Genomic DNA, 27303 nt, shown 5'->3' with positions numbered 1-27303 from the left:
TAGGATCCCTTTTCTACAACCTCTCTCTCCAACGGCAAAAATAATTCATAATTTGATATTCCTATAAAAAGATTTTATACATTTTCTAATTGACATACCAAAATTTAAAAAAAAAACACAACATAGTGCCTGGTGTATAAAATTCCACTAAATTGTATCGATAGTTTTTTCGAAGTCAATAAACATTAGTAGACAAGGTATTTTGTTTTAGTTCAGCTTGAAGCATGATATAATATATTAATCTAATATTTTCACTAATAAATCTGCCTTTGATAAATCCAGTTTGGTCTCATGTATTAACTTATCTCAGTATTTTTTTATTCTTTCGGCAATACATCCAGATGCTAACATGTATACAACGTTTTCGAGACTTACAGGACACTAGTTTTTTTTTAAATTGTCGTGTTTTTCCAGTTTTTGGGATACAGATTATTACACCTAGTTTGTTGGATTCAGAGAAATTTTGTTTTATGCTTGAATCGTTTATTGCCCGTGTCACAAATAGGGCCAATATCTATCGAAAAAAAAAGAAAAAACTAACAAGTAAATCCATCTGGACCTGGGATTTCATCATTCATCATTTGTTTGAGAAAGTTAAGTACCTCCTTTTAATAACAAGGCCCTTTATACTTTGAGATTCCTCAAAAGACAACTCTGGGATATCATTGTATTCTGCTAGTTTTTCACTATAGTTTCATGTCTAATTTTTTTTATATACTTAGTATATAGATTTTCATAGAATATTTTAGTTTCATTCAAAACGTCATATTGTCCTGAAAGACTGGAACCATTTTCTTTCTATCCTGGGTGTCTATTTATATAATTTCTATATTCAACTGACTACAATATTTGATCAGTCTTTCTCCTTCATCAATCCATTTCATTCGACAACGAATAACCTGTCCCTTTTATCCAGTCTTATGTATATATCTTCAAGTTCTGATTGCTTCTTTGTAAGGGTAGTGAGTAAATTTTCTGTTAGATTTTGTTCTAAATATAGAATCTCTTTTTCTAAATTTATTTCTCTTTCTATCATTTTTTTTTCTTATATGTTGAATAAGAGATAATTTTTCCTGTAATTTCCATAAGTAAATTATCTAAAAACAGCTGGTCATTGACAGTAAAAACTAAAAACTTATTATCAATACAACTAACATTGACCATGTTATATTCTGGGCAAGCATACTGAGCATTTTTTGCTTTATGAGTTTCGTTCTCTGTTAGTGACTCTCTGTATTTAAGACCTTTCAAGATTATTGCTTAAAGGTCGTCATTTTCAACTATATTTACCTCACCGGTAATGACGTATCCAGCAGGACTGTAAATGCTGTAAATACCAAAACGCTTGTTGTTATGAATTTTATTCATTCTAAAAAGTATTATTCATATAACATTGTCGTGAATAAACGATTTATTACGATTTTAGTTTTTAAAAAAAAAACAAAAACATTCTGCATATATAGGTCGTTTGCAAGTTATTAAAAGTATGATTTGTAAAATGAACAGAGAATTTGGAAATAATTGCAATATCTTGCAAAATGAATTTTAAAATAAATTTCTGCATTCCCATGTCTACTTTATTTCGGGGAAACTGAGGATTTCTGCCCCCGTCTTCCTGATTGAAAACACGCTTCCGTTATTATCCTCTTCCGCTATGGCTTTGACAAACACGGGGATGACCTCTTCAATACTGGAAATAAATAATGATACGCCTTCCGTGAGCAAAATAATAGATATGTCTTTAAAAATGAATTTCATTTAAAATATTTGGCAGAGGTAAAGAAAATTTTCGAGACTTATTTAAAAAAAATGTTCACTACTTCTGGAATAAACTAGTTTCCAGTCAATATGCATATACAAAATCTTGGCGTCATAAGGTAGTCTCCCCAGGTTCTGAAAATCAGCAGTTAAGTAAATGAAAATGCTCACAAAAATGTCACCCATTTGACAATTTCTTTAAAGTTTATCATTATATATAAAGAAATTTTTTTCAAATCTCAAAATCAAATCTCAAATCGAATTCTACGGTTAAAAATTGTTTTTAAACGAAGTTTTTAATCTCGTTCTTCTAAACCATTCAATGAATATTGGTGTTTATTCAGTGAAAAATTGACAATAATATTTGTCAACCAAGTCCATGCATAGTGTCGTTTCTTTCGTACCTAGCATTTTATCGTGTAAAGAAACTAATGAGATATGAAAGATCTTGCACAAATTACAGATGCACCCGAATTTCTTAATCTTCTCTTCTCTCTCTCTCTCTCTCTTGTTTTAGAATGAAATATGAGGAGATAACGAACAGAATTCGAGCTCAAAAGTCCATTAAACATTACAAAATAGGAGCAGAGCAAACACGGACCTCTAAGACATCAGAGGTGGGATCAGATGCCATGGAGGAGTGAGCATCCCCTGCGGACCGGTCACACCCGACGTGTGCTCCTTGTCATGATCGGGAAATAACGGAAAAATCCGTCGACAATTCAGTGTGTAAATAATGGTCTAAAAATGTGTATGAAAAAAGCCAGTCAGCATTTGACTTAATGAAAAATTTATTTGCTGACAAGGTCATTGTATCGACCATAGAACTTACGAAATGATGACTTTAAACGAGACTGTTGATATTCTTGTTTCCATCAACTTATCTGTCAATAATTTACCTCGTTTCAGAAATTGTTCATACGTAAAACATGCTCTGGCGTATCGAATCAACTGAGAGATATAAACCCCGTATGCAGGTGATAAGGGTATATTGCTGCATAAGTAAGGGAAGTTGACGATTGAAAAGTTAAAGTCATCACGTTTATCATAAAGCTTTGTTGTCAGATTACCATTAACGTCTTTTTCTAATAAAATATCCAAATATGAAACAGATGTGTCAGACTCTGTGGTATCTTTTATCTCAAGCTCACTGGGGTATATCGCGTCGACATAAGAATGGAAATAACCACTGTTAATTGACAATACGTAGTCGATATATCTAAATGTCGAGTTGAAGCCCACTGCAAGTGTTTTCTTTTCCCGTAAAAGATTTTGAACAAAATCTGCTTCATATGAATATAAAACTAAGTCTGCTAATAACGGGGCGCAACTGGTACCCATGGGAATTCCAATAGATTTTTGGAAGACCTGGTCTTCAAAAACCACATAGATATTGTCAATCAGAAACTCGAGCATCTTTTTAATGCCAACTTCAGAGTACTTGTGTGTACAATCAGATTGTTTTTTAACAAAATAATTTTGCAGATGACCAATGACAAGGTAAGTAAATTTACGAGTTCCATTTTTATTGAAAAAGCAGCTGTCAACGATGTCAGAAAGTCTGGACTTTAATTTATCATGGGGAATAGTTGTATATAAAGTTGATAAGTCTTAAGTTTTTATGTTGTTGATTTTGGTAAAATTTTGTGATTTCAAATGTTCCAAAAGTTCTTTAGAATTTTTTAGTATCCAAATCTGATTTACACCACTTCTCGAATATATTGTATCACAGTACTCTTGAAGTTTCTCTCTTCACTACTGATAATATCTTAGTGAGGAGTAAAGAAAGCTTGGTAGAATATTTACTGGAACCCGCTATGTATCTTTGTTTGTAAGGATTTTTATGAAGTTTTGGAATCCAATGCAGATATGGTAATTCAAATTCATTTTGGTTGTTGGGAATATTAAAAATATTCAAAACTGACATATGATTTTGAAGAATTTCCTTCTTAGAAAGGGAGCTATGGGTATAAGTTGGATTACCACTTGTAGAATTAAATCCCAGTTACTCTTAAATACAATTTATATAATGAGCCTTACAAACAAAGACAATGTTGTTACCTGCTTTGTCAGCAGGGACCAGTACGTACTGATCATGTAATCTATCTAATTCTTTTTTCACTTCTGGATTATTGAATACAGAGGGATAGATGGTTTTCATACTGCCCCTCAATCGCTTAATGCGAGATTGTAACATATATCTGATACATTTAATCCATTCTGACAAAGTGTCAAGGTCTTCTTTTTCATATCTGAATGAAATCTAGTAACATTTAGCAGCAATGTTATTATTGTGGACTCGGACCGAAGAGAGACAATTACTAAACAGGTCCGTCAATCATAGACATTCTTCAGGGCAAGAACACAATACAGAGCAATTTATGTTCTGTCTTACCTCATTATATCAAGTATTTTGATGAAGTCCTGGCTTAATTCTGATCCAACAACTTTTTCTTCTTCAACATTCAGCATATCTGTGTCGACAAATGCGGGACACAAGCAAACTAAGCGAACACCATTATTTATCACCTCAGGATGTGTCTGAAAAAAATTCACGTGTAGAAAGAAATTATCATTTTCCAGCTTGATTCTTGGAGTTTGACATTTACTAATTTCTTATATCTGAATAAAAAGCAGTAACTGTTGAATCGTAACCTGAAAATTCAAAGAAAAACGTCTTCATTAACAAATCAAGTATGCATCTCTTTCTTTTAAAGTCGTCCAAATTATGATTTTAATGCCTATCACTTTCCGAGAAGTGGAAAGATTACATTCATTACAAATCTGAATGAAGATTTCCTTAACGCACAACTTGAAGTGTATTTCTATCATATGGATAACTAAGAAATGACTGTATTTCATTCCTAATGATAAAGATTAACAGCTTTTGGTATATAAAGTCAGCAAGTCGAATGATCTTGTTTACAAATGCAACCTAGTTTCTTACCAATTGTTAGACCATTGTTTAGTGCCAAAATTGACTTCGGATTATTCTTTCTACAGTGTACGTGTACCTGATCAATGCATAGGTTCAGGGTGGATGTGACCGGTGGACAGAGGGGGTGCTTACTCCTCCTAGGTACCTATTAAATTCTTCTTCATATGAATACAAAAGTAGATCTGCTAATAACGGGGCACAATTGGTACTTAGTACCCAAGATACCCATTTCCGACAGATTGTTGGAAGACTTGATCTCCAAAACTACACATTTATTGTCAATCAGAAACTCAAACGTTTTTTGTCAACTTCAGATTACCCGTGTGTACAATCAGAATGTTTTTAATAGAATAATTTTGCAAATGACCAATGACAAGGTAAGTATATTTCCGAGTACCATTTTTATTGAAAAAGCAGCTATGAAATGAAAAAGCTTAGACTTTAATTTATCGTGGGGAATGGTTGTATAAAGTGTTGAAAAGTCGTACGTTTTGATGTTATTGATTTTGGTAAAATTTTGCGATTTCAAATTTTCTAAAAGTTCCTTTGAGTTGATTTACACCACTTCGGGAATATATGTTGTACAGTACTTCTGAAGTTTCTCCTTTACTGCTTTAAATATTTCAGTGAGGAGCAAAGAAAGGGGCTTGGGAAAACATTTACTGAAAACCGCTATTTATATTAGTTCGTAAGGAATTTTAAGGAGTTCTGAAATCCAGTAAAGGTATGGTAATTCAAATTCATTTTGACTGTTGGGAATATTAAAAATATTTCAAACTGACATATGGTTTTGAAGAATTTCCTCCTTAGAAAGGGAGCTATTGGTATAAGTTGCATTACCACTTGCAGAATTAAATCCTAGGTCCTCTAAAGTACAATTTAGATAATGAGCCTTACACAGACAATGTTGTTACCTGCTTTGTCAGCTGGAACCAGTACATACTGATCGTGTTATCCTTCTTATTCTTGTTTCACTTCTGCATTGTGAAAGACAGAAGAAAAGATTGTTTTTCCATATTGCCCCTATCGCTTAATAAGATTTCAACAACATCTGATACTTTTAATCCATTCTGTAAAAGTTTGAATGTCTTCTTTTTCGTATTTAGCCCATCGTCTAGTGTAATCTTTCACAGAATTCATTATATTTATGATATATATTAATGACGCCAGTCTATTTTTATAGACAGAGACATTAATTTTCATCCAAAATGATAAAACTTCCTTTCTACAGATCGTTATTGCTAGTATATTTACTTACAGCCCGACTTCTGGTTTATCCAATTGTTGTGTAGATATTTATTACTTGTACATGTACTTACAGCCCGACTTCTGGTTTATCCAATTGTTCTGTAGATATTTATTACTTGTACATGTACTTACAGCTCAATTCTGGTTTATCCAATTGTTTTGTAGATATTTATTACTTGTACATGTACTTACAGCTCAATTCTGGTTTATCCAATTGTTCTGTAGATATTTATTACTTGTACATGTACTTACAGCCCGATTTCTGGTTTATCCAATTGTTCTGTAGATATTTATTACTTGTACATGTACTTACAGCTCAACATCTGGTTTATCCAATTGTTCTGTAGATATTTATAACTTGTACATGTACTTACAGCTCAACTTCTAGTTTATCCAATTGTTCTGTAGATATTTATTACTTGTACATGTACTTACAGCTCAACATCTGGTTTATCCAATTGTTCTGTAGATATTTATAACTTGTACATGTACTTACAGCTCAACTTCTGGTTTATCCAATTGTTCTGTAGATATTTTTTACTTGTACATGTACTTACAGCTCAATTCTGGTTTATCCAATTGTTTTGTAGATATTTATTACTTGTACATGTACTTACAGCCCAACTTCTGGTGTATCCTATCACACCGTGTTTGCTTGCTGCGTAGGCCGGGCCATAGTTTACAGGATACACCCCTAAGGCACAAAAAATGATTAAAATTCAATATTTGGTTTCAGTTTTATTATAATAAATAGCACGATATGAGTCTTGAAATGGATAGGAAAGGTTGATGATATTGCTGAATCCTACACTAACTATTGATTATTATATTTTTCGGGGGGAGGGGGGTCGAAATATTTCATTACCATTGTTTTCGTGTCATGAGAAGGATGTAACATGAACAAAATTTATGTAAACAAAAGAACATTCCAAGGGAAAGGCGCAAAGAAGTACCATGACATTTGGCGCGAAATGACTGTGTCACCCTTTTCTAGAAGACAAATAAACTGATCCAGTTGTACAGATACGCAGAAAAAAGGTTATAAGGATATGTCCGTAATGGGAATCGCATGGAATAAACAGTAGCTTAAAAAAAAAAAACAAAGAAAGTAAACACGTCAGTGATATGATTGTTTCTTCTACCAACCGTGATTGTCAAAGCATAAGTTACAAATTTCGACGTAAATCAGCTTGCAAAAATTTAGCTGGCTAGCTGTCAATCTTCATTTTCGCACTATGGAAATTTTTTTTGTCCTTAACCATCCAGACGCTCCTGGCGTGATACGTGCACGTGAAAGCCTCTTTTAATTCTGTGGTTCAGTCTTACGGCTACATTACAATGATAGATACTTAGATCAACATTAAATATTAAGGTAATAATATTATAATTTATTAATACAGCAAATTTAGCAATTAGACTTCTTAGATCATGCTGAAAAAATTGTGCATTAAATTTGAAAATTTTAATTTTAAAATACCTATTTTCAATAAACCTAGAAACTTTTCTTCGCTTTCTGTTAGAAACACATGCATGTGGTCCACGTATTGCAGTCCTTTTTAAAGGACAGCAATTTGTATATATCTAAACCATGCTGTATGAAAACTTAATCATTTAGAAAAATTCTATCAATTTTTTTGCAACTGTGCCCTGCCAGAAAGTTTAAATTATACATATAAAGAATATGTATAGTGAAGTGAAAAAAAAATATCACTCGTTTTTAAGGTGGCTGATATAGGGCACAGTATTAGAAAATTTTCATTAATTTGTGATCACGTAATAAAATTCGTAGCCACAAATACAAACATTATGGGCATGAAATAAATTCATGGCCACGAATTATTTAAGTATATATTCTGTATGTTAAGTAAATATGACAGGTTCAAAACTGTCTTTCTAACTTTGCTTTTTTTTACTACAGTCTTTTAACAGATTGCAAAAAAGTTGTTTTTCTTGATACTAGTACATTATACATAAAACGTGTTCTGATCAATACTTGTGCAAAAAGGTTTTTGGTTGATATAAATATTGACTAATCTAGCTGATAAAATGTAATGCATAAAACCAAACGAGATAATTTTAACCATTATGAACAGACCAGTTTTGTACTAACAAATAATAAATCATTATAAACATGCGTAGGTTATAGTATCTAACCAGCACAAAATTCAAATCTTAATATCCAAAAGACAAATTGTTGAATTTAACACCATTTCAGTAAATAATTTGCATGAAAGTCACAGTTTTCGTGATGTATCATAATATTATGAATCAATAATGATACATCCGTTTATTTCAACATGGTTCTGTTTATAACCATACAGTTATGATAAAACTGACACATTAATTTTATAAGGTGAAGTTTACTTCTCTTTCTTTATATTTTTAGAAATTGGTTCCGATACGAATCTATACTTAAAAAAAGTCTTACATTACCAATGTTTTACTGATCGGTCATAACAAAAAAAATGATTTTTTGCTTTGATCGCTGAGTGAGATATTGGACCTGTCGAGGAGATATTGGACCGCTAACGTCACACTGTGGGTGGGATCAGCTAAATCTTCTTTACATTCGTTGGTGTTCGACAATGACAGAATTGACCGAATTTGAAGTCAGTGCGTGTAAAAAAATTTACATCATGGAAGCCAGCACAAAGTACATATATGAAATATGGATATAATGAATATTATTATATAGTCTATTTATAGTCACTATATAATCTATACAAACGCAAACAGTTCACAACACTACATATTCACTGGTTTTGAAGCCGTATTCACCGGAGGGTCGGTGCGCGTGCAGCGGCATTGTGACGTCACAATCAACATCTCAAACAACGTTGTAAACAATGGTTGCAACGGCAAGAGCCAGCTGTGTATCTGAGCAGGAAAAACAGTAGCCAAGCCTATCGCAGGATTATTTTCTAAACATTTCGATGTCTTAAAAACAGCAAAAGGAAAACACGGAAGCTATAACTTGTAATTTGGACATTTTTTTTATTTTTCCACGACAGAAGTTCGTAAATGAAAGTGATATCATCATGCAGCCTTCAATGTCTTATTTATTTAAATCCGGACTATATAATAAAACAATTATGGACTCTTTCGGTGGTGAATATGGTTTGTTATTCACCAGAAAAATATCAATATTGACCGAGGCGAAGTCAATATTGATATTTTTCTGGTGAATAACAAACCATATTCACCACTGAAAGAGTCCATAATTGTATATTGTCTCGGTTACTAGTATCTGCACGTCTGCACAAAGGATGACTGCACTTAACGCCGGGTTTTGGTTCTTTTTCGGTTGCTTCTGTTGTTTTTGCATATCTTAACCTTACTTCACTTTTGTATATTTGTGAAAGAATACTGCCAATTTGGAACCACATTTAAATCTTAAAATGATTGTAGACTGTAATACAATAAAATGATACGATGTTTTTGTCCTTACTAATTTCCAAATATAGAGAATTTACACTTACCTGCCCTTGGTTAACTTTGGATATGCATGGATATGCATGATAGGTGGAGATAACATTGTAAGAATGGGTCTAAAATTAGACTATATAAATAACAATTACATGTTTGGGAAAAAACGTGATCATTCTTTCCCATCTCCCTCTACATTCTGTATGGCTCAAATACACTACTGACAAAGGTTTCAAAACGAAATCAACAATATGAGCACGTCCATGTAAAAAAAGAAGAATTTATATCAATGCCAGATGATTAAAACGTGTTCGAACTAAATGCTTGAAAGTTTATTTTGTCGCAAATTTTGCATGTCCGTAAATGCAGTCATCCTTTTTAAAATGTTTTATATTTTCATTATACATGTATGGACCTGTTTGATTTTGCCATGAAGAACTACGTACGCCAACTCTCGATTCCCGCCTACATTTTACACCCATTTACACATGTAATTCAATACTAATGGCAATTTGGCCGTAAAATCTTTGTTGAATGCAAAGAATAGTTCCATGGTAATTGACTGATAGTTTTAATGCCAGTGTTAAATAGTTAATTACCTCTAATTCCAGCTCTTTAAAAAAAAGGGGGGGTAGACGATATTTTCCATTGAAATCGGGCTTTAATTCATCACCACATTTGAAAATATTCTTGGATATGAATAAATGTTCCTTAAATCTGTTCTTATGTTTTACGCATATAAAATTAAACATATATAATTAATAAGATACAGTGAAACTTGCCTAATCCAGATGTTGTGTAATCTAAAATCTTGCCCAATACGATGTAATCTTTAAGTCCTTTTCAGTAAATTCATTTGTTTAAAATGTTGTCTAATCCGGAATGTTGTCTAATCCGGCCAATTTCTTTGGAACGAGTGGTGTCCGGATTAGACAAGTTTTACTGTACAATGTTTTAGTTGTAAACCCCTTTAAAAATGGTGAAAAAAATAAGCATTTTTGTAGTTTTTTGTCTGTAAACATATGTCCCTCCCCGTGAAACACAAAAAGCTTTGGTATGAATTTGTGAAATGACAGTCCATATTACCTGTAAAAAGGAATTTTTGTTTCGGGGGGGGGGGGGGGGATGTTTTAAAAATATTTTCCGTTTTCCGTTGATTTCTATAGTGATTTTCCCAAAGAACTAATGTTTTATGAAATTTTATATAAATATCTATATAAATATAAAAAATCATTCAAATTTTTTAACTTTTGAAAATTGACTTTTAGGTAAGCGGGAGAACAATACTATCGTTTGCAGTTCTTTTTTTATTTTATAGCCACGACTTCTATGTCTTGGCCACAATTTTTTATTTCATGGCCATGAATTTTTATTTCTTTTGTTTTATATAATAAAGGAGTAATAGAACTTATATTATACGCCCTTAGGGATGTGTATCGTGAAGAAAAAAAGTATCACGATATTTCACAAAAATATCGCAATTTTTCATGATATATCGAGTTTTAAATTTACAGGTTTCTCCATAATTATTCTTTTGTTTTGTATTAAGAATGCAAAATGTCGATTTTCAAAAAAAAAAAAAAAAAAAAAAAAAAAAAAAAAAAGAGGAAACAACTTTTCATTTGATTTTCAATGAGCTAGAACTATCATTGTTGTTTGCGCAATTATTCTAATTTTGAAACCAAAACATACCAGGACATCATATGCTTCTTGAAGTATAGAAAAAAGTAGATTCTTCATTTTGTGTGTCGATGCTCTATCACACTGCATCGATGTATTGTTAGACCTCACTGTAAACAAATAACGACGGATTGTTGTCGATCAACGTTAATAAAATTTCACAAAGGATTGCAGAATTTATTAAGTTGTATTTATCATCGAAGAAGGTATTACCTGTAACAGGTGTGTAAGCTTCAAAACAACCCTCGATAGGAAAATCATATTTGTATTAAGGGATTTTTGTGTGACATGATATTGAACGCTTCCAGGACAGACACTGATGTTATACAATCTTAATGAGATACTCATTTATTTTGATTCAATTTATTTTAGAAATTAACATAAACCAATAAAAAATGTTTTAGCTATATAATAAAGGCTTTATAGAACTTAAATTGTTAAATATTGAAGCTTGTGCATTCGTACAGTCATCTTTAATATAATTAAGACAAAGCGGAGCATCTCCTCGCAAAAGAACATATCTATAAATCAAGGCAGCATTCGACATCAATCTCGATGCAAATTACGTCACTTCCGTTACGCAAACAAAGACAAACTAACCCACACACACACAAGCGCGTTACTATATCCCCTCCAACTCAATTGCGAGGGGATAATAACCCTGTTACATTGTGTACGCAGACGATAATGCTAATCATTGATCCTCTGATTGGAATGGTGCAAAGAGCTTAACCTCAATGACGTTTGTCTGCCCTTGAATACGTTGAGTTTGAGAAAGTTTTGTATTTACCTGCCAGAGAAGCAATGTTCACGATCACGCCTCCATTTCCACCTTTATCCTTCCTGAGATACTCTAACCCCAACAATGTTCCTCTAATTACTCCATTCTATAAATTACATTGAAGTTTTCGAAAATATTATTTTTAATGTTTACTAAAAGTGTTTCAGTACATTGCACACTTTACTGGGGGAAAGCTTTTGTGTTATAATCTTTTTACCAGTTGTTAACTTTATAGTATCAAAAATTACATAGTACTATACAGTATAATCTCCCTGCAAACTTTTACACTCAATTAAAGAAATTGAACAGATGATTGGTTTCTTCATTAATGAATTGGACATCATGGTAAATTACCAAGTTAACATCGATACATTTCTCCCAGTCTTTCTCATCCACAATCCCCGCGTTGTTCACAACTATGTCGATCTTTCCAAAAGCATCTCTGGTTTTCTTAAAAAGTTCTAGAACAATTTCTTGATTTTAAATTGAATATATAGGCCCTATTCAGATCTATTGTTATACCTTTAAAATTTGGTTCCTATATAAATCTATACTAAAAATAGTTGATCATTTCCAATGTTTTACTTAGCGGTCATAAAAAAATTGACCACAGAGTGAGATATTGGACCTGTTGATGAGATATTGGACTGCTTACGTCACACTGTGGACGGGGTTAGCTAAATCTTATTCGGTGGTGTTCGACAGTGATGAAATATACAGAGATAACGAACAGTATTCAAGCTCAAAAGTCCATTAAACAATACAAAATAGGAGCAGAGCAAACCTCCAAAACATCAGAGGTGGGATCAGTTCCCGTGGAGGAGTGAGCATCCCCTGCCGACCGGTCACACCTGCCGTGTGCTCCTTGTCATGATCGGGAAATAACGGAAAGAATTGACCGAGTTTTACCGCAGTGAGGGTTAAGGTTATTTACTTCATAGAAGCCAGCACAAGATACATGTACGCCAGAATAAATAAATAAAATAAATAAATAAATAAAAGGTATAACAAAACATTCATTGGTTAAGTTTTGGGCAAAATGCGTTTTGTTGACCGCTCAAACCAAACTGTTTGCTTTCGGCCTAACAGCCTCTAGCAAATAGTTTGGTTCCTGGGTCAGACAAAACGCATGTTCCCATCGAACCCAGTCAATAAATTAATAAAAATATGAAAGATCATACAGTAAATGGAGTTTGACAATAACGTTTTCTGTCTATAGGCATACGACTAATCATAAAATTTGGTAAAGCTTCCTGCAGATTACAGAAATATATATTTTTTCAAACGTTAATGATTTTATGATAAAAAAAAAACCCAACCCTCTAACTGTTGTGTCCTGGTGACGTCACAAGTCTGGAATATAACATTTTCTCCATACTCCGATTTAAATTCAGTGTAGGTTTTCTCCAAAACAGCTTTGTTCACATCACAAATACAAACCTACATGTAAAGAAAATGAATTCTTAGACTGTTACGTATTCGGTTATGGTTTGTTTACCCTTTCATTATTTTCAATTTTTGCTCTAAAACTTTGTCTGATTTTGTTGATACGCATGGTATTCTTGTTCAGTTGATCAATTCACTAAAATGCAAATTCACTTGTAGATGAAGTAAACTCTAAATGTCTTTTATTTTGATAACTGTGAAGGATTTTTTATCTTCCTGACCAATATATGCTATTTTATGACAAAATCAGAAATGTTTTGTGGTTTCAAGGGTGTGTCTCAGGAATCAGGCAACAGTTCGGTGGTTATTAAATCTGAAGTTATATAAAGGGAAAAATTAAAAGTCTTTCAGCTTAGAATATTAATGGCATCGATGTGATTTAATGCATATTAAATTTATGAGCCTTAAGTGAACACAGTTACCAAAAAAGTACTATACATGTACATTGGCATTTAGTGAAATATCTGATTTCCACGTTTAAAGAAATATTTTATGTATCAACACGAAACAATGATTGGATTGCGAGACAGATATTTACTTGTTTGTATTTATACTACCCTGATCAACGAGTAGCAGTTGAGGGTATTATTGTTTTGTGAGTGTTTCATGCAGTAATAACGTACAGACAGTCTTGAAGAATCTAGTAAAGGGAGAAAAAGGTTCCATAAATACTAGTAATGTGTGTTCGTTACTGATGTTAACTTTTTAATTGTCAGCAGACACTCGGCAAGCTTCGTATTGTCAATTAAAAAATTCAAGAAACTAGTCTGGAATTATTACAATAGAACGACTACCCCTTATGATTTTTCAAGCGACCGAGTATAACACCCACTTCATGTATCAGACGTCAACCAATCGTAAACCAGAATTTCATCGAAAAATTTCATCTTGTTAGCTCAGCTCCCCTAAAACTGCTCAGCAGAATTTCGTGAAACTTTGTAGTTAATGAGGACATAATGTGTAGATGAGCATATTTACAAAAACCTTTGATTCATTTTTTTTCCTGGGAGTTATGCCCCTTTTGAACTAAGAAATTTAGCCGAACTTAAAGGGGCTGGTATGCAGATTTGAAGCTCATATTTTCTAAAATTTTCTTTAAAATATCATGACTTATGTGTTGTTAGAGCATTTCACACTGAAATATATTAAAAGCGTGTCTAGAAACTTCTTTATCTGAAAATTATTAAACTACGAATTTCGGGACGCATTTTATTGACACATATCCTTGCACTTTCACAGCGTAAACTTTATCCATAATACGAAAAGTAGAAATTTGTTGTGTATTAATGTAAAATAAGAAAACTGTAATCAGAAAGTTCAGAAAGAAGTAATGCGAGAAAGCAAAACCAACTCACCAGTCAGTCTGTGCTCAGTGATCTGTGCAGACTAAACAAATTGAACACACCCGGTAAAACGTGAACACTAACAAAAACAGAGCTCGTACCATGTTTACAAACACAGGTGTTTGACGTTTGATGTTATAAAGAATTGTCATTGAATTCTAAGAATATAAATGTAAGTTCAAATCATTAAACTGAAGTTAATTTTTTTAATAAAAAATAGACATTTAAATTATAAACAACTGTGTTCAGGCCCCTTTAAGTATATTACTGCAACAGCTTATAAGCGTAACTCCTCTGAAACTGGTCAACAGAAATTTTGTAGTTAATTAGGACATATGTGAAGATCTGCATATTCACAGGAAATTCCGATTTATTTTTTTTTCTGCTTAGAAGTATGGTCATAATACTATATTTTTGTGTGCAACGTGTATGAAACGGTTTAGCACGTGGATCGTGATTTTGAAATGTTTTATTCCCGTGCACCTCCGAATATTACAAACAGATCTGCTTCTGATGTGACAAACTTATGTAAAAGGTGGGGGATGGATGATGAATTATTTGTTGTATTTAATGCCTCGCATTACCATTCATTAAATGTACATAGCATTGCTAAGCAATGTGGGAGGTGGGGTATATGAGCTTGCTCACTTTTTCTTTCATATTCATAAATATTTCTTTTTTAAATGTTAATTTTGGAATTGGTAAACAATTTACACTTTTTAAAGAATAAAGTATTCCTTTAAAATGTAATGAACACAACAGCAGTGTCTATAGATTACTCCTATCAGTATGTTCTGCTGGGTAGTCATCATCCAAGCAGTGTCAAAAATTACAAATGAAATCACACTCAACAGATGCTAATCTTAAAATATAAAACATGATCTGACGCATACTTTTGAGCAAGAAATACATTTTCTTAATAAGTATATTTAGACAGAGAAAAATACACAACACAAAAATACCCCATCCTGCAACCAAACGCCTATGGTGAGAAATAAAGGGTGGATGTAGTTCTTAATTGTTTTCAGGCACCGTGATGTATCCTTCATACAAAAGGATATACAATTCATCACTTAGAACTTTTAATTAAATGTTATTACAGCATTTAAAGAAATTTTGTATAGAGAAATGAGAAATTTTCAGAATTACAGATGTTGAAATGCAGAATTGATAAGCAAGCGATGTGCAGCTACACTGCATGCAAAAAGTATGCGAACTGGTTATAAGAAAACAAATTCATCAAATACATCTACTCTGTTTGTCGATTTGTCGCTCTATGCAAGTGGTGTATTCTGAAGCAAATTGTACAATTATTCTTTCGATCTAATTGTGATAGAAACAAAAACCATTGGACTCACTACAAATAAATCTCCTGTTCGTCAAGTAAACTTTACAATTAATACGTTTTAGTTTCCCTCTATTCTCCCTCTCGTATCAATTCTTCATATCGGGGAATTTCTTTTTTTCTTGTTTATGTAACTGTAACCTAATGTTTAGATTTTAATTTTTCAGAAAAATATTTAAGTAGAAAATCGTAGCTTAAAAAGGTGCATGTTTTACCTTCGCAGTATTTCTGGATTTAACATTCTCCATATTGACTTCTGTTTCTTTATCAAACTTAGTTTATACTTTAATTGCTTTATTATACATCTGAATGCATTTTGTATATATGTAATATACTGCTTTTTTCATTCAATAAGTGCTCTCTCTCTCTCTCTCTCTCTCTCTCTCTCTTACCTTGCTCTCCCTTTCAAGAAGGGATTTGGCATAGGCCTTCCCAAGCCCCTGTGCAGAACCGGTTATTATTGCAACTTTTCCTCTAAACATCTTGAATTTTTCCTAATTAAGCAAAACAAGAAATTTTTTTATGAAAAAGTTGAGAGCGACAGGAAATCTATATCGACTTCTGCTGTGGCATGTTTGTAAAACTTAAATGTCTGCTTCCTGCATGCTTGTCAAATTAAAAAAAAAGTATACATAATGCTATAATTATCGGATTTCGTGTTTTTTATTTGCTGAAAATTTCGTAAAAAATAATAGGTATGCCAACTCCTTTATCAGAGACAAACTTATGGTTTGCGCATAACGGCATACTATAAAACCTGACCTGGCCCCTTTGGCCTGGCCTGGCCTCTAAGTTGTTCTGGCCTCTATTTTGGCCTCTAATTTGGCTCCAAACCAAATTTTGGCTTGACCTCAAACATTGGCCTGGCCTCAAATCTGGCCTCTGTAAAAATCTTTGGCCTCATCCAAAAATGATTTCTTTTCAGAATTTGATTGATTTGATTGATTCTTTTTTATTGGTTTCAGTTTTTCTAAGTTAAAGCAGATAAATAATATATTTCTGTTGATTTGTAAATGTGCAACTATAACTGTAACCTAATGTTGTTTATTTTGTAAAGCTTCTGAAGATAGAATGAAAGGCCTAAAGCTGTATTGAGGTTTTTCGTGTTTTTCTTCTTTATTTTAAGTATATATATATATATATATATATATATATATATATATATATATATATAGTTTTACTATCAATGCTAAAATAGCACAATGATTATGACTTTAATTTTATTTAATTTCTAATGCAGACTTTATGATATCTACACAGTAAGGAGTTTAAAAGCATAAATTTAAATTATCAAGACAACAGAGAAATGTTACTTTAAGTGCTACTGGTTTATACTTTAAAACTGTTGTTATTAAGAATAAAAATGCCTTTTTTATGACGAGGACCTTTTTATTTAAAATAATAGAAATACTCTCAATGTGATATGCAAGTAATTGACCAAATGCTATAGGGTCCTAAAAGTCAGGTTGATAGGATGCAATTGTTTCACAACATCAATATAATGTTATTAAACTGTTATCAAAATCACCTTTTGTTTTGATAATTTTTGGGGGAAAAGTTGAAGCAGAAAATTATTTTACAAAACATGTTTGGCTTAATTGGCAATGCACATATATGTTGTATCATTGATTAACCTTGATTCCCTGTCAAGAACCATGCTGCAATTTTTATTGCGATCCGATATCAATAACACTATTACTGCACAGAAACAGAAAGTTATCAACTACTAGTATCTGATTATGCTATTTATTTTAAAGTTTTAAATTCCATCTCATTTTAAGATTAATCTATATAATTTAAATAGAGTAATCAAATGAGCAAAATTAATATAAACATTTTTGATATCTGCATTATTTTATGGTGGTGTATTACTATTTAAAAAATCCTAGATGTCTGTACTTCATATATCAATTTCAAGAGAATGCAGTCATAATAGTAACACAACACTCTACAGTGCATTGTGTGAAGGGTGATGATTCATCACTTAACGAATACTAATTTGCTTTTAAGGTATTTGTGACATTTGATATGGATTATAACTACAGTTTGTTTTTGGAAAACACAAAATAAACTTTGAGACTTTTTTTGTAATTAATCAAGCAAGTGTATCAATGGTGTGGCAGTATGAAATGTTTGCAAACAACACATGTTTTCAAAGGTTATCGCTAGATGGTACAATGTACAGGTAGGCGAACACGAGTTATCTTTCATGAGCACGAGTTATCTTTCATAAGTGTGCGGATTACGTAGGGTGAATATGTGCGGATTTATTCACTCGTACATGGAATATTCAACATGTGATAAAATATACGGAAAGAAATGAAATATTCTTAAATAATATTTATTTCACTTTTAATTTACAATGGGTAATTATAAATTAAGTCGTACGCGTAAAAGTCGAAATGCCAGTCTATATTAACAATGTATAAACGAAATTAATTATCAAATATTGATAAATTGTTGACAATCGTGGATTTATTTCAATTCAAATAAAAGTCGTTGAACTATATAATCATATTTATTTTTCTTTCAATATTAATTTGTTGTTCGAATGATGCAATTTTATGTTTATGTGCATTGCGAATAGAGAATGCGGGGGGGGGGGGGGTGTTATTATCGAGTGGAAACAGGCACGTATCGTTGCCAAAAAAAACAAACAAACAAACAAAACAAAACAAAACAAAACAAAACAAAAACATATGTCTAGAGGCTATCTTAAGATCCCCTCCCCAATTTTTTCACCCAATCCAACCCTGATATAGCATTACCTAAGGATTGAGAAGAGAGCCACCGTGTAAGCAGTATCTTTTAAGTCGCGTTAAACACGTGGAATACAATATATTCTTAATCAGGTGGATCACATGTCACTCCATAATTCAAAGATTAATCAATTTTTTTTCGACTCAAGTTGTAAGTTAGATTTTTTCTTATAATCTAATAAAGTATTCATACCTATATATATGCGTATATTCCTTTCTATTCATGTGTAGAATAATGTAAAGGCGAAGACTTCAACAGGCGAGAAGTGTCAGTATAAGAAGGTTCACTTCTCCTGAGGGGGAAGGGGGTTACCCTCGAAAAAAAAATACGGAAAAAGACCAGAATGGTGCAATTGTATGTCATGAAAAACAAAAGAAAGGTTTTATTTTGGTTTGTTATTTATATTACATTTTTACACATGTATTGTAGTCTAAGTAATTGTTTGGTGTAGAAATTTTCTGTGAAGTTGAAAGACATCCATGATCCTCATTTGACCAGTCGATATAGTAATATATACATATTTTTAGCAATTAATTTATGAAAATAGAATTGTCATGACCACTTAACAGTATTAAGAAATTTTAATCCTGTTTACTTCACCCCTTTACAGTGCTTATGTAACATGTAAACGTCCTTTTTGAATACATTGTTTTACAGCTTTCCCTTCAAAGAGAAATATATCCCGTAAAGAATGTTATTAAACAAAGTCTCAACATGAACTTTTTGTGCAACAATTTTCGTGTTATGTATCTGAATATGATTCAAGGTTCTTTGAAGTCTTAGAAAGGGTCATGTAAAAGGTTGACATTTGTAAAAGTCAAAAATAAATACATGATTCTCCCAACCTACCTGAAGCATTTAACGTCCCTTCGAGATTATTTTCACTCGTATTAAGACATGCACCACCATTTATCGGTGTAGGGGTGCAAATTTAGACCTAACCTACCTGTAGTTTGTACCAGCTTAGAGTCCAGAACAAAACTCGGTAATACTCCATCTTCTATGGAGAGTCACAAGATAAATTTAACATGAAGATATATCCCTGATCCCAGAGCTTTCTCCACCTACCTGTATTTTGTACCAGATAAGATCTCTGCCAAATATACTCCCTAAATGTACCTGTCATTGCTAGATACAGGATTTATTTGGCATTGAAAATATACCCTCATCAAAGAGGGTTTCCCCAACCTACCTGTAGTTTGTACCAGCTTAGAGTCTAGGACATAACTCGGTAATACTCCATCTTCTATGGAGTCACAAGATAAATTTAACATGAAGATATGTCTCTGATCCCAGAGCTTTCTCCCACCTACCTGTACTTTGTACCAGATAAGATCTCTGCCAAATATACTCCCTAAATGTACCTGTCATTGCTAGATACAGGATTTATTTGGCATTGAAAATATACCCTCATCAAAGAGGGTTTCCCCAACCTACCTGTAGTTTGTACCAGCTTAGAGTCTAGGACATAACTCGGTAATACTCCATCTTCTATGGAGAGTCACAAGATAAATTTAACATGAAGATATGTCTCTGATCCCAGAGCTTTCTCCCACCTACCTGTACTTTGTACCAGATAAGATCTCTGCCAAATATACTCCCTAAATGTACCTGTCATTGCTAGATACAGGATTTATTTGGCATTGAAAATATACCCTCATCAAAGAGGGTTTCCCCAACCTACCTGTAGTTTGTACCAGCTTAGAGTCTAGGACATAACTCGGTAATACTCCATCTTCTATGGAGTCACAAGATAAATTTAACATGAAGATATGTCTCTGATCCCAGAGCTTTCTCCCACCTACCTGTACTTTGTACCAGATAAGATCTCTGCCAAATATACTCCCTAAATGTACCTGTCATTGCTAGATACAGGATTTATTTGGCATTGAAAGTATACCCTCATCAAAGAGGGTTTCCCCAACCTACCTGTAGTTTGTACCAGCTTAGAGTCCAGAACAAAACTCGGTAATACTCCATCTTCTATGGAGAGTCACAAGATAAATTTAACATGAAGATATGTCTCTGATCCCAGAGCTTTCTCCCACCTACCTGTACTTTGTACCAGATAAGATATCTGCCAAATATACTCCCTAAATGTACCTGTCATTGCTAGATACAGGATTTATTTGGCATTGAAAATATACCCTCATCAAAGAGGGTTTCCCCAACCTACCTGTAGTTTGTACCAGCTTAGAGTCTAGGACATAACTCGGTAATACTCCATCTTCTATGGAAAGTCACAAGATAAATTTAACATGAAGATATGTCTCTGATCCCAGAGCTTTCTCCCACCTACCTGTACTTTGTACCAGATAAGATCTCTGCCAAATATACTCCCTAAATGTACCTGTCATTGCTAGATACAGGATTTATTTGGCATTGAAAGTATACCCTCATCAAAGAGGGTTTCCCCAACCTACCTGTAGTTTGTACCAGCTTAGAGTCCAGAACAAAACTCGGTAATACTCCATCTTCTATGGAGAGTCACAAGATAAATTTAACATGAAGATATGTCTCTGATCCCAGAGCTTACACCCACCTACCTGTACTTTGTACCAGATAAGATCTCTGCCAAATATACTCCCTAAATGTACCTGTCATTGATAGATACAGGATATATTTGGCATTGAAAATATACCCTCATCAAAGAGGGTTTCCCCAACCTACCTGTAGTTTGTACCAGCTTAGAGTCCAAAACAAAATTCGGTAATACTCCATCTTCTATGGAGTCACAAGATAAATTTAACATGAAGATATGTCTCTGATCCCAGAGCTTTCTCCCACCTACCTGTACTTTGTACCAGATAAGATCTCTGCCAAATATACTCCCTAAATGTACCTGTCATTGCTAGATACAGGATTTATTTGGCATTGAAAGTATACCCTCATCAAAGAGGGTTTCCCCAACCTACCTGTAGTTTGTACCAGCTTAGAGTCCAGAACAAAACTCGGTAATACTCCATCTTCTATGGAGAGTCACAAGATAAATTTAACATGAAGATATGTCTCTGATCCCAGAGCTTTCTCCCACCTACCTGTACTTTGTACCAGATAAGATATCTGCCAAATATACTCCCTAAATGTACCTGTCATTGCTAGATACAGGATTTATTTGGCATTGAAAATATACCCTCATCAAAGAGGGTTTCCCCAACCTACCTGTAGTTTGTACCAGCTTAGAGTCTAGGACATAACTCGGTAATACTCCATCTTCTATGGAAAGTCACAAGATAAATTTAACATGAAGATATGTCTCTGATCCCAGAGTTTCTCCCACCTACCTGTACTTTGTACCAGATAAGATCTCTGCCAAATATACTCCCTAAATGTACCTGTCATTGCTAGATACAGGATTTATTTGGCATTGAAAATATACCCTCATCAAAGAGGGTTTCCCCAACCTACCTGTAGTTTGTACCAGCTTAGAGTCCAGAACAAAACTCGGTAATACTCCATCTTCTATGGAGAGTCACAAGATAAATTTAACATGAAGATATGTCTCTGATCCCAGAGCTTTCTCCCACCTACCTGTACTTTGTACCAGATAAGATCTCTGCCAAATATACTCCCTAAATGTACCTGTCATTAATAGATGCAGGATTTATTTGGCATTGAAAATATACCCTCATCAAAGAGGGTTTCCTCAACCTACCTGTAGTTTGTACCAGCTTAGAGTCCAGAACAAAACTCGATAATACTCCATCTTCTATGGAGAGTCACAAGATAAATTTAACATGAAGATATGTCCCTAAGTGTAGAGCTCTCCGATCATGAAGACCTACCGCGATCATACTGCGTTTATTAATACTCCACTGCGTTTCTCCTGCGATTTGTCACGATCGGCCACCTTTTTCGCGATCGGCCATGCTTTGATCGTAGTAGAAGCGGCGTCTATGTGTGAACGGGGGCTTAGTTGTGCTTTCCTTCCTTGCAACTGTTACAATTAATATCTTATAATAAGCTCTCCTTTTTCAGGTTCGCTGTAGGCTTTGTAAAGAAAACAAATACTTCCATGCAACATGTGGATGTTCCGTGCATCCTGCTGTCGAAGAGAATAATGACCAATCGCAAAACCAAAACAAAGTATTTTTTTATTTGAATTTGGACTAGGAAATCCGTAACAATTACTATTAAAACTTCAGCCCAACTTCATTGTTCAGTTATATATAGTCTTATATAATCTAATTCGTTTACTTAAATTATCATGTATGATCCGGTATTGGTATAAGGTTTATGCAATTTTCTAACACAATAATATTGTATTAAATGATGTTTTTTAAGTCCATGCAATCACATTTAATGCTGAAACAGTCTTAAAAGGGAAAATGTGACTGTATATGTACAGAAATTTAGATTTTATAACCAAATATGCCTGATTTTGTAGCAGATACTTTATCATTTTTTCTTGAAAATGTACCAAGAAATAAAAGTTCTGAATGAGTGCATGTAAACAGATGCAAGAATATACTGTTAATTGTTTTGTCTCTTTCATTTAAGGTCAGCTTGGAATACAATTTAAGAAAAGACCCGCAGAAGGTAAATCATTGAAAGTACATGTAACTTTAAAATTACTTACTGTGTGTGTACTTAAAAAAGCGGGCTTCATATGTTAGCATCTTTGGCGCGGATGTCAATGCGCTAATTCATGAATACCGGTAATAAATCATTAATAAATACAATACATGGTTTGGACATGTTAAGAGCTAATTCATGATTATGCCAACCGTTGAATACCTAGTAATTGCACTAAATTTGAATACGTCAATTTATATTAGGTATGGGTATCGCCAAAAATTTCGTATTGCGATATATCACGATTTCCCCCTAAAATATCACGATAATATCATGATATTTTTACAAGCAATTTTACAATGATTTTAGATGAATATTCATATTTTTTCCCGAAAATATGCCAGAAAAACATAACTTCAACTTTTTTCATTTTTTATTTATGTAATATCAAGCAATTTTGGATACTAGGACAATTTTGGATACTAGGATGTCGTTCTTTGTCGCGTTCGTTTTCAACATTCTTTACACTTCCTGAAATCGTAATTTGAAAGATTGAACAAAAAATAAATAATTTCTGGAATGTTTAACAATGTACCTAAATACCGATATTTTTATCTCCGTATCATGATACGTATCACACAATTAAAAATCACGATATACCGGTTTACCGATAAAATCGCACATCCCTAATTTATATGTACACATACAGTACTTTCTCTTCTTCATTTTTTATGGTTTTTACGAGGATTTCATATTGTAACTGGAACACAAAGTTACAAAACACAAAGTTACAAAATTTGTGGGTTAATGAATTGTTGCACAAAAACGAAAAAGGGGCTCACAGAAATAAGTGTTTTCACAGTAAGTCTTCATAGAGTGGAATATTACTTTCTACAGATTTTTTTATGGCAAGTCTTAAAACATTCATATAGTTCACTTTAAAAATGACTTATTTTCATACATATACACACATATACTTATTTACTTGATGATTGCCTTCCAGAAAAGAAAGAGAAGTTCATACATATATCCCGATTTAAGGGGAAGGTACAAAAGTTTTAGCATGAGAGTGATAAGTTAAAAAAAATTCTGGTTCAGAGTGAATAATCTCTGCTTAAATTCAATTTTGATTTCACCTGTTTGACAAATCTTTGGAAAGACATGATTTCAAACTTATCTGGGCCAAGAAAGGGGATACAATTTCATTTCACTAATTTGCGAACATTCCCAAGTTGTCAATTAATTCAAGTGTAATTCTCCTTCAAAATATGTGTTACAGCTAAATTAAGTCAAAATTTTTAATCAATCAATGCAGGTATCCAGAGGGTATATATCCATTCATTTTCTTCATTTATTCTCCAGAACATCTGAAAAGGTTGAATGATTTATTAGAATTTGTGGGAAAATTTCAAGTTTAAGAATGGGCTGGTTTCTTTTTGTAACTTGTGTTAATTGATAGATTAAGTGATGGATGGGATTATATTGATTTGTTATAATAGGCATTTATTTGCTGAGTATAAGTCTTAATACATGGTTAATACTGTTATCCATGTATTGTATACATGTCCTCAGGTTGTTTGATCTCATGTATGGATTTGAAAAACAGGGAGAGAATTCTGCCGATGTTCTTAAAAGAATTTGTTGTTTGTGCATGCTTGCATTTAAATATTTTATGTATGTTACTTTAATTTTTATAATTATTATAATCAGGGCCCTCCATTGAAATGTGGGAGCCCTGTAAAACACTTTAATTGTGGTCCGTAAACATTATTTTCATGAGATTATTTTGTAAGTACAAGTCATAAAAAAAATTACAAATATTTGTCACCACTGTGTATATAAATATTTAAATAAGTACAATTCTTAGACATATTAATGAAAATTTTGAACATAAGCTATGCAAAATAAAATTCATGCAAATAACAAGTGATTGTATTATTATAGAATTCAATGTTTCAATAACTGTGTACAGCTAATATGTCATTCTTATTTCTGTAAGAAATTTAAATTACGATATATTTCTACTGTAAGTATACAGCTTTGCAGAACCCCAAAGTAAAATTCTATAAATGGGTATTAAGAAATACATTTGTGGAAAAGAAATTTGTATGAGTAAATATTACATCATGCAGCAGGTAAGGTTCATACTCCAGTTTGTCAGCTATAATACCTATTTTGTTTTTTTGTCCAGATATGCACCATGTCTGAAGTCAAGAAAGCAAGACACATCTCCAGACCAGTCATTAACAGAGAGTGTATCTTGGCTTTATGAGAGTGTGCAAGCTCATGTGAGTAACTATATATGTGTTTTTGCCCAAAAAGTGTGTGTGTGTGTGGGGGGGGGGGTTATATTTATTTCATTAAATAAATCTACAAATAAGGAAATAGCTATTAATATCTTCATAAATGCTCAACACAAGGTAGAACTGCATGTTTTTTCGTTGTGTGTTGTAAAATAATACATTGAGTGGGGCTGAATAATTTTTTTTTCAAGTAGCATTTGTTTATAATAGGGAGTTAGAAAATGATTGGCTGTATTGGGAATTTAACTCGGAACCCCTGAATCACTTGTTAGGTGCTCTACCAACAAACATACCCAGGCTGAAACCATTGTATATCTTTCATTCAGTGTATGCAATAATCCTTTACACTGGTTTTCATTTGTAGACTGAACAGTGTAAGAAGCTTATGAATGCATTATGCCAGTTATGTCCAGGGAGAGTGTTGATAAAAGGAACTGCAAACATATTGGGCCACAAGATATCAGTTTTGGTACGTAAATCTCAAAAGCAAATTTATAACAACTGGTTTGGACTATACATGAACCATCTTAATAATGAAAAATTCATGGATTTACAGTTTGATGATCACATCAAGGCAAAGCTAAAAGAGGTGCTTGGATTAAAAGAAGGTAATTCAAGGTAAGGAGACTTGATGATTTCAGCTGCCAATGACTTTCAAATGCAAATTTGCTCAATGATTTAATTAATTTAATCATACAAAGTTCTGGGGGTACATATAGGAATCACTTGTCTGCCTAGTTATCGATCTGTCTGTGCAATTATGTCCATGTCATAACTTTATGACATTTGAAGGTCATACTTGGTACAAAGATTGTTTATTACCTGAGGATGTGTCATAACGTCCCATGAGAAAAATTCTCAAATGGGATGTTAAACACCATTCAATTAATCAGTCGATCATGTCATGACCTTGGGGTGGAAGGGGGAAAGTATGAATTTATTACTCTCTAATACATAATTATCAAAAGTTGAAACTTTAGGCATCTGAAAGTAAGTCCTGAATCAAGGTCACTGTCAGAAGTTCAATGTTGCTGGTAAATTGATTGATTGATTATTATTGATTTACCTCGAGTCGGCAATATTTCATCTTTGCATATTTTGGTGGTACACTGGTAGAAAGTTATGGTGTAAACTAAAAGTCAGTTCCATAACATTGTTTGAAACATTGTATGGCCATATATTTCACTCAGAGATTATAAGTGACCAGAGGATGGGTTATTTTTTAAACTAGAAAATTTTGGTAATTTAGAAAATATTAGGCACTGTACAAAGAACTGCGAACGATAGTATTGTTCTCCTGCCTACCTCCAAGTCAATTACGAAAAGTTAACATATTTGAATGATTTTTCATATTATATTGATATTTTTATGAATTTTCATGAAACATTACTTTTTTTGGAAAACAAAGAAAGATAACTCTATATTTTTGGCAAAACTTGTGTATTTCACTATAGAAATCAATGGAAAATATTTTTAAAACACCCCCCCCCCCTGTGAAACAAAATTTCCTTTTTACAGTTAATATGGATTGTTATTTCACAAATTCATATCAAAGCTCTTTGTGTTTCACAAGGGGGGGGGGGGCATACGTTTAAAGTCAAAAAACAACAGAAATGCTCAGTTTCTCACAAATTTTGAAGGGATTTACATCTTAAATGGTGTATTCTATATGCATAAAACATAAGAAAAGTTTTCAGGAACGTTTATTTATGTCCAAGAATATTTTAAAATAAGCTGATGCTTTCAAATCAGATTTCAAT

The 27303-nt window shown here is 32.9% G+C and overlaps 1 protein-coding gene across 2 annotated transcripts in view; it reads right to left on the bottom strand.

Annotated features, from left to right (window-relative positions):
• Positions 1-1345: 1345 nt before the first annotated feature.
• The window catches only part of LOC133181750 (15-hydroxyprostaglandin dehydrogenase [NAD(+)]-like), a 38593-nt gene continuing 12635 nt past the window's right edge, over positions 1346-27303 (bottom strand). For both annotated transcript variants that reach the window (XM_061316331.1, XM_061316332.1), the window contains exons 2-8: positions 16358-16459; positions 13151-13271; positions 12186-12292; positions 11841-11937; positions 6562-6638; positions 4154-4299; positions 1346-1690 (exon numbers count right to left, since the gene is read on the bottom strand). In XM_061316331.1, the coding sequence (XP_061172315.1) occupies positions 1573-1690; positions 4154-4299; positions 6562-6638; positions 11841-11937; positions 12186-12292; positions 13151-13271; positions 16358-16459 (768 nt within the window). In that variant the 3' untranslated portion in view covers positions 1346-1572. The remainder of the gene's footprint in view (positions 1691-4153; positions 4300-6561; positions 6639-11840; positions 11938-12185; positions 12293-13150; positions 13272-16357; positions 16460-27303) is intronic.

Source organism: Saccostrea echinata, unplaced genomic scaffold (genome assembly GCF_033153115.1).
Source record: "Saccostrea echinata isolate AGI-Se365-2 ecotype Australia unplaced genomic scaffold, CSIRO_AGI_Sech_v1 ptg000009l, whole genome shotgun sequence".
In the NCBI taxonomy this organism is placed as follows: Eukaryota; Metazoa; Mollusca; class Bivalvia; order Ostreida; family Ostreidae; genus Saccostrea; species Saccostrea echinata.
This window is presented reverse-complemented; position numbering and strand designations above follow the sequence as displayed.